At 41.2% G+C, this 9,479-nt stretch overlaps 1 protein-coding gene across 1 annotated transcript in view; it reads right to left on the bottom strand.

The window, feature by feature from the left end:
- Positions 1 to 9,479, bottom strand: part of URB2 (URB2 ribosome biogenesis 2 homolog (S. cerevisiae)) — a 68,336-nt gene that overhangs the window by 35,003 nt on the left and 23,854 nt on the right. The window contains exon 3 of the mRNA XM_018573368.1: positions 1,244 to 1,420. Coding sequence (XP_018428870.1) covers positions 1,244 to 1,420 — 177 coding nt within the window. The remainder of the gene's footprint in view (positions 1 to 1,243; positions 1,421 to 9,479) is intronic.

Here is a 9,479-nt window from a genome sequence, read left to right as displayed (position 1 = left end):
AAAAAAAAAAGTGTACAAAAAATTAGGAAAATAAAACGTTTATATATAAATATATTTGTATACTATAATTATTATTAAAAAAATTCTAAAAATAATAATAATAATCAAAACTTGCTGCTGTGGAAGAATCATACAGCAAAAATATATCAGTCATTTAGGAACAGAAACTAAAAACTAGCTCAGTCATGAAGGGGTTAATATTGTAATTTTTTTTGATTGTCCAATTCAATTAAAAGGAGCTTAATGAGTAACTGTTTCCATTGAAACATGTATTGTAATAAAAGAGAAGAACTGTACCTGGCAGTATTAATAATCGTAACAGAGTGTTATTTTCATGTTAAACCTTACCAGGTGCATAGTACCTCCTACTCTAAAATAATTCAGGTATACCTGTTTTTTTTATTGAAAGGAATGTTATCCTGTGTGAGTCATTCTTAGGTAAATTACCTTCAGTTATCATTTTAGTGATAACGGGAGGTACTGATATTATTTTAAAATCCCTAACATTTATTTTAGGGAAACTGATTGCTGAGATATTGAAAACATTATTTTAGAACCCAGTGACATTATCTGACAGTTATAACGCTTATGTCGGTGGCAGTAAAAGGGTTAGGCTTTCTGTCCCAACTATTTTTAATATTTTATTGTTAAACAAAAAGGCAGCATAATTAAGTGCTTAGGGATGTGGCCCTTTAAGACTGGGGTCCTGGTATAAATTCTCACTAAAGTCACATCAAATAATACATTTCATTAGCAGCTATTCACACTTATGCATTTTCCCCCCGGGTGGGAATTACATTGAAATCAATGGAAACTCATCAACACGCTATTACGGTAATGAGCAGTTTTGACTTTTTTTAATGGAAAGCTCATCAAGCAAAAACAAAAAAGGTGTGAATGCAGCCTCAGGGCCTTATCACACTTTGCCATGCATTCAATGCATTGCAAAGAATCTAACATATTGCAAATTTGCCCTAGTGTATGTATGTACAACTGTGATGGTGACATTGTATTGTAATCCCTGTCAAGGGCATGTACTAATTAGAATTACTGTATTCAGTATTCTATGTAAACCAATGTGGAATATGGCAGTACTATATAAACCAGTAAAATAAATATAAGAGTCATTTTTGTGGGTAACTATATTTTTATCTTCTTTAAAAATGTTATTGCTGACCAGCACAGTCCACTATTTAGTCAATAAATGTAGATATTGTGACAGCCTTGTTTGTCCCTTGCATACCTGTGCAATAGTAAAGCGAAGTTTCACAGGCTTTCCTTCTTTTACTAGACATTCCAACCTTTTACTGCGTAAAATACTGTCCAGAAAACACCAAAGCTTCTGCTGAATATCTCTTTCCAGATTCAGTTTCTTGGAATGACATCCAACCAAAGCATGGCAGACCCAGTCAAGTAAGACCTGTAAAAAGTGATTACAATATAGGTTATAGTGCATGATACCATTGTTTAGAACACTAAAATGTCTATGCGCACTTCTGATTTCATTCAGCACTGGGAAGATTGGTGAATTCATAGGAAGGAGTTCATATCAGTACAGCATTTCCATGAATAATACACAATGCATCCAAATGTAATAAATGGTGCACTTTTAAATGAAAACCTCGAGCGCAATTGGTCTTTTCTGTTCTAAAAAAAAAAGTGTTAATTCGCACCTAACACATTTGGTTATGCTTTCGTTAATTGATTTCAAAGTTTCAGCTTTTGGAATGGGCTCTTAAAATTACTGATTTGCAAAAAAAAAAGCTATCACCGGCAGCTGACAAAATGTATGCCACAAATCATTTATGCCACAAAGAAACCTGCTCTGGCAGACTTTGATGGCAAATGTTACCTTTTATTTTTCCCAGCTCTCTACTAGAAGATATATTAATGTGCCTTGCGATCATGTGCCGCCAATCGCATTGCGGCCGGAGGGTGTGGCTTCGGTGCCATTCACTTCAATGGTCCTTCATGCCCCCTCCTGCCCCACAAAACAGTGAGCTGGCCGCAATGCGAGGCAGTGCGTTCTGGCCAGAATCGGGCCGGAACGCACTGCATCTGGTGTGAACGGGCCCTTATAATTTTACATAGTTACATATTATTTGAGGTTGAAAAAGACACAGGTCCATCAAGTTCAACCTTTGTGTGTTGTGCGTGCATGTATATAAGAGTCCCTGCATGGTCCAGTATTTAAGTGTACCTATACCCCTGAATGTTACCGTCTCTTAGGATGGTATCGAATTGATTTTTTAATGAATCCTTTGCAGATACCACTGCTTATCGCAGAGAGTTCCAAAATGTTACCGCTCTAGCTGAAAAGAAGCCCTCTTTGTGGTAAATATTTTCTCTACCAATTTTAGATGGTGGCCTCTAGTCCTTGTTACGGAGTTTACAGTAAAAAGTTTAATGCTGATGTTGCCATCGCCACTAAACATTTTGTCCAACAAAATCATGACCCCTCTTAATCTCCTCACTTCCAGCGTTAACAAGTTTAGATTTAGCAACCTTGTCTCATAGCTTTGATCCTCCAGCCCCTTAATTAGCTTAGTTGCTCTTCTTTGGACCTTCTCCAGTTCAAGGACATCTTTTCTGTGGACTGGTGACCAAAACTGAACCGCATATTCAAGATAAGGGCGAACCAGTGATCTTTAAAGTGGCAAAATTACCACTAGGGATGTCCCGATACCGATGCTAGCATCGGAATCGGGCCCGATACAGGGCATTTTGACAAGTACTTGTACTTGTCAAAATGCCCCGAAGCCTAGCGCCTATATACTACATATAGAATGCACTGAACAATAGATTTACAATTATCCTCTGAATATATGAATATGAATATGAATGGGTTAAATGATCCGTAGTACATAATATGTAGCCCTGTACTACGGATCATTTAACCCATTCATGTTAGCAGTGGAGAATCGTATATCTATATGTACTGTACATATACAGCACAAATGTCCCGTACATTGTAGCATTAGATTTACAATAATCCCCTGCTAACATGAATGGGTTAAATGATCCTTAGTACAGCTACATGTTATGTACTATGGATCATGATTTAACCTATTCATGTTAGCAGGGGATAATTGTAACTCTATTACTGCAGTGTACTGGACGTATGTGCTGTATATGTATTATGGATCATGATTTAACCTATTCATGTTAGCAGGGCAGAATTGTGAGCGCCTCCCACATGCTGAGCACCGAAATGCGATGCAGCAATCCTGCCCAGCGCCGACTACAAGAGAAATCGCGTGAGGCTACGGGGATCGGAGTGAAACTGTGAGTAAGGGAAGCTGGGATGGGGCTGGCTGTAAATCTATTGCTATAGTGTACTGGACGTATGTAATGTACATGTAGTGCATATATACAGCATACACCTCCACTACACACCAGCAATAGATTTACAATTCTCCCCTGCTAACATGAATAGGTTAAACCATGATCCATAGTACATAACATGTAGTTGTACTATGGATCATTTAAAGTCATCTGTTCCTTTAAGAAAAAGTATCGGTAATTGGTATCGGCAAGTACATGAGGGGATGTACTTGTACTTGTACTTGGGCCTGAAAAAGTGGCATCGGGACATCCCTAATTATCACTTTGTCTCTACAGTACATTCCCTTTTCAATACAAGACAGTACTCTGCTCGCTTTGTTTGCTGTCGCATGGCATTGCATGCTGTTATTCAATCTGCAGTCAATTATGACCCCCAAATCTTTTTCCATTTCTGAGTTCTCATTAATGTGTAATCCGCTCGCCTGTTTTTAACCCCAAAGATCATTACTTTAAATTTTTCTACATTAAACCTCATCTGCCATGTAGTTGCCCACTCCCCTATTTTATCCAGGTCCTCCTGTAATGTAATAATGTCTAATCCCGTGTCTATTACCCTCCCAATTTTAGTATCATCTGCAAACACAAACATTGCTATTGACGCCCTTCGCAATATCGTTAATAAACAGATTGAATAGTATTGGGCCTAGCACAGAAACCTGGGGCACGCCACTCTCAACCTTAGACCAATGTGAAAAAGAGTAATTTATCAATACTCTCTGGACACGTTCCTGTTGCCAGTTCTCTATCCATGTACACACAATTTCATCTATGCCCATCGATTTAAGCTTGTGTATTAATCGTTTATGTGGTACTGTGTGAAACGCTTTTGCAAAATCCGGCTATACCACATCCACCGGTCTCCCTCCATCCAGATCTCTACTCACCTCTTCGTAGAATGTTAGTGGGTTGGTCTGACAAGAACGGTCCTTATAACACCATTGTCACAAACTAAATCCACTAAATAGTCCTTTATCATTCCCTCAAACAGTTTGCATACTATTGATATTAGAATGACTGGTCTGTAGTTACCCGGTAGGCATCTTGAACCTTTTTTGAATATTGGTACTACCGTAGCTTTACGCCAGTCACTTGGTACCCTTCCAGTCATTAATGAGTCCTTGAAAATGAGGAATAATGTTCTTGCTATAACCTGGCCAAGCTTTTTAAGTACCCTGGGGTTCAGGTTAGTTGGTCCTAACAATTTGTTTTCATTAAGTTTTTCCAGTCTTTGATGAACCCCGGTTACTGTCAACCACTGCAGTATCTTACGCACTAACAGTTCTTATCTCCATTAAACCCGTCTTTTTCCTAAGTGTATATTGCAGAGAAAAATGAATTTAATAACTCAGACTTCTCTCTTTCGTTTGTGATTAATCTCCCGTTTTTATCTTTTATTGGGCCGACCTGCTCTGTTCTTACCTTTTTACTGTTTATATATTGGTAGAATTTTTAGGAGTTCTTTTTACTGACTGTAGCGATATGCTTCTCGTAATCTATTTTAGCTGCCCAGATTTCATGTTTGCATCTCTTATTACATTCCTTGTAGCTCTGAAATACCAATGCAGTCCCTTCCATCTTATAATTCTTAAATGCCAGCTTTTTGTCTTTGATGTGTTGTTTTACCATTTATTTAGCCATGCAGGCTTAGTTCTTGATCTTTTATTTTTGTTAAACAAAATGTGAAAAAAAAGGTCTAAAACACAAAACATTGAATCGATTTATACACACGCACATTTAGGATGCACATACATTTCGTAAATGCCTATAAACACAACACATATCTGCCATCCCCACGTATACCATAGGTAAATGAATAATTTTAGGTCCCCTGCAGATTTTGTTAGTTTGCCCACTTACACAGAAAAGAAAGGTCTATAAGTTTTTAAAATGAAAGAGATAGAACATCAACCACAAATCCAGAAAAAACACATTTTTTCATTCAGTGAATAAAAAAAGTATTTGATCCCCAAGAAAAACATAACTTAGTACTTGGTGGAAAAACCCTTGTAGGCAAGCACAGAGGTAAGACGTTTCTTGTAGTTGGTTACCAGGTTTGCACACATCTCAGGAGGGATTTTGGTCAACTCTTCTTTACAGATCTTCTCTAAATCCTTACGGTTTCTTGGCTGTCGCTTGGCATCTCAAAGTTTCAGCTCCCTCCATAAATTTTCTATAGGATTAAGGTCTGGAGACTGGCTAGGCCACTCCATGACCTTAATGTGATTCTTCTTGAGCCACTGCTTTGTTGCCTTGGCGGTATATTTTGGGTCATTGTCATGCTGAAAGACCCATCCACGACCCATCTCAAGTGTTCTGGCTGAGGGAAAGAGGTTCTCATCCTAGATTTTACAATACATGGCCATGTCCATTGGCCTCTCAAAGAGGCAAAGTTGGCCTGTACCTTTAGCAGAGAAACAGCCCAAAAGCATAATGTTTCCACCTCTGTGCTTCCGTGTACTGTTACTAATGGTTTGTTTGGTGACTGGTCCCAACTGACTTGAGATCACTCATAAGCTCCTCCCATGTAGGTCTGGGCTGATCGCTCATTTTTCTCATGATCATCCTTACCCTATGAGGCGAAATCCTGAATGGAGCTCTAGGCCGAGGGCGATTGATGGTTATTTTGTAGCACACTCACAAGCCAGCATGCAAAAAAACTTGTCTCACCGTTTAGAGTTAGGACTGCACTATGTGGAGGTGCCTTGGCGCAGCTGTGAGGCTTTCACATTTTCTGTAGAAGACTAAACCTCTGTTTTTAACCTTAGTGGTGAGACAAGTTTTTTTGCATGCTGGCTTGTGAGTGTGCTGGGAAACTTTTTGCTATTACTGTTTAAAGCCCTTCCATGTGGACCTTGCTGTAAAGCTGGTAACAAATTGATGAGTGCGTTTGTCATTTGTTTTGCTTGAGAATCTGTGGAGAGGAATCTGTGGAGAGGTGTCTTTTATATACAGAACAAGTTGTCATTAGGAGCACCTTCTTAATGATTTCAGGACAGTGGTGGAGCAGCAGGACCCAGTCACAGCTGCAACCGCTTTGTAGTTCTCGTGAAAATGCCAAGTATTGGCACTGGTACCTGTGTATCCCTAGAAACATTCAGACAGTACAGTGCACTAAATAAAGAGTAACAAAGAGAAGTACATGCTAGCCATAAACTACCACTGCAATAAAATACACTATATTGCTATATAAAAGTATTGGGACACCTGCCTTTACACGCACATGAACTTAATGGCATCACAGTCTTAGTCTGTAGGGTTCAATATTGAGTTGGCCCACCCTTTGCCGCTATAACAGCTTCAACTCTTCTGGGAAGGGTATCCACAAGGTTTAGGAGTGTGTCTATGGGAATGTTTGACCATTCTTCCAGAATTGCATTTGTGAGGTCAGGTACTGATGTTGGACGAGAAGGCCTTGCTCGCAGTCATCGCTCTAATTCATCCCAAAGGTGTTTTTTTGGGTTGAGGTCAGGACTCTGTGCAGGTCAGTCATGTTCTCCACCCCAAACTCATTCATCCATGTCTTTATGGACCTTGCTTTGTGCACTGGTGCGCAGTCATGTTTGAACAGGAAGGGGCCATCCCCAAACTGTTTCCACAAAGTTGGTATAACACCCTTAACTAAGGAAGGATATGGAGCTCAGCTGTGGAACCCCGTTCCGCGATACAGACCCAAGACCAAGGGTATTGTGCAGCAATGAATCTCGCCACTAGGTTCTGAGCATCATTGCACCAATCTCCCAAGAAGAGGGTTACCTGCCTGCCCCTAGTAACTAGCGTGCTAGTAGTAACCTACTGCTCAAGAAGACCTTAAACTCACATACAGCACGCTAGTTACTAGGGGCAGGCAGGTAACCCTCTTCTTGGGAGATTGGTGCAATGATGCTCAGAACCTAGTGGCGAGATTCATTGCTGCACAATACCCTTGGTCTTGGGTCTGTATCGCGGAACGGGGTTCCACAGCTGAGCTCCATATCCTTCCTTAGTTAAGGGAGTTATAGGATCGATCAGGTGAGTATACTTCACTACCCCTGGCGAGCAGACTTGCTAGAGTAACAATAGATGCGATATTCACAATCACTGACTGTTCCTTCACAATTCAGTATTGCTGGTATAATTATCAAAGTCTGAGAGAATAGCAATACAGTATCAGTTCACAGTCACTTTAAGCACATTGAGCACTGCCTTTGTTCAACCACTGGGTGGCAGTGGCGGGTTACACCCTATACTTGCAGTTAGGTGTCTAGAGAAGTCGATCCTCCCCTTGGGCCAGTGAGTCCTCGAGTGGATGAAGAGGCTGCCGTGAACGCTGTGCGATCTGCCTTGTTGCGAGGGGAGCGAAGGTCCAGTGGGGAGAGGTAGAGTAGAGAGGTTGGCTGTGCTGAGATGCCAGTGAAGGTCTGGCGTCCGCATCGGTTGCTGGAACGCCAGACTAGTGAAAGATTGCGGCTTAAGAGGAGGGGGCGGAGCCGCGTGACGTCAGCGGCCCGGGGGTGGAGCCCTGCGGCGTGTGTGTGACGTCACACGGGTGAGTCGCCGGGAGCAGTTACAGTTGGGAGCATGAAATTGTTCAAAATGTCTTGGTATGCTGATGCCTTAAGAGTTCCCTTCACTGGAACAAAGGAGTCAACCCCACACCATAACCCCCCTCCACCAAACTTTACACTTGGCACGATGCAGTCAGGCAAGTACCGTTCTCCTGGCAACCGCCAAAGCCAGACACGTCCATCAGATTGCCAGACATAAAAGCGTGATTCGTCACTACAGAGAACATGTCTCCCCTTCTCTAGAGTCCAATGGCGGCGTGCTTTACACCACTGGACCCGACGCTTTGCATTGCACTTAGTGATGTAAGGCTTGGATGCAGCTGCTCAGCCATGGAAACCCATTCCATGAAGCTCTCTACGCACTGTTGTTGTGCCAATCTGAAGGCCACACAAAGTTTGGAGGTCTGTAGCTATTGACTGTGCAGCGTCAGCGACTGCACACTGTGCACTTCAGCAGCCACTGACCCCACTCTGTCATTTTACGTGGCCTACCACTTCGTGGCTGAGTTGCTGTTGTTCCCAGTTGCTTCCACTTTGTTAAAATATCACTAACAGTTTACTGTGAAATATTTAGTAGCAAGGAAATTTCACGGATGGACTTAGTGCACAGGTGGCAACCTATCACAGTACCACGTTTGAATTCACTGAGCTCTTGAGAGCGACCCATTCTTTCACAAATGTTTTTAGAAGCAGTCTGCATGCCTAGGTGCTTGACCTTATGCTACTGTGGCCATGGAGGTGATTGAAACACCTGAATCCAATGATTTGGAGGGGTGTCACAATACTTTTGGCAATATAGTGTACATTAAATGGAATTGATCAAAATTGAGCAGATATAATCTTGAGCAGCTGTGCATGGTGACCAATTAGCTTCTATCTTTCATTTTCAAAGCTTAACTGAACAAGCTGAACAGAGAAGCTTATTGGTTACTAGGTATCGAGTACCGATATTGTTTTTTGGCATACGCCGATACGGAATACCAATACCGGAAGTACCATTAACTGCTTGAAGACCAGGTGTTTAGACCCCCTTCCTGGCCAGGCCATTTTTCAGTATTCAGCGCTGTGGTACTTTGACTGACGTTTATTCAGTCATGCAACGGTGTACTGAAAATTAATTTTATACCATTTTTTGGGGACACATAGAGCTTACTTTTGGTGGTATTTAATCACCACTACAGGTTTTATTTTTTACCATAATTAGGAAAAATTACTGAAAATTTTGTGGAAATTTTTTTTTTTTTTTTACATTATGTTAGGAAACATTTATTATTACCCAGTTTTTTGGTAAAATATAAAAGACCGGGTCACGTCGGCTAAATAGACACCAAACATGTCAAGCTTTAAAATTGCGCGCACCCGCGGAATCGCAGAAAGCTAGGCATAGGCGACGCTTTAAAAGCTTTTACCGCTCATCAGTTTAGTGTTATCAGTGATTGATGGCCCTAGAATTATTGCTCTCACTCCGACGTTCGCGGCGATATGTAACATGTGCGGCGTAATGGGCGCAATCGTCTTTTTTGCACGTATGCGCCCCCGACGCATGTTTGCATACGTGTATGTATGGGTGGGGACTTAAACATTTTTTTT

Source organism: Nanorana parkeri, unplaced genomic scaffold, assembly GCF_000935625.1.
Source record: "Nanorana parkeri isolate BGI_ZX_2015 unplaced genomic scaffold, ASM93562v1 scaffold2349, whole genome shotgun sequence".
NCBI lineage: Eukaryota > Metazoa > Chordata > Amphibia > Anura > Dicroglossidae > Nanorana > Nanorana parkeri.
The sequence above is the reverse complement of the archived record's forward strand: the minus strand, read 5'-3'. Positions and strand labels throughout refer to the sequence as shown.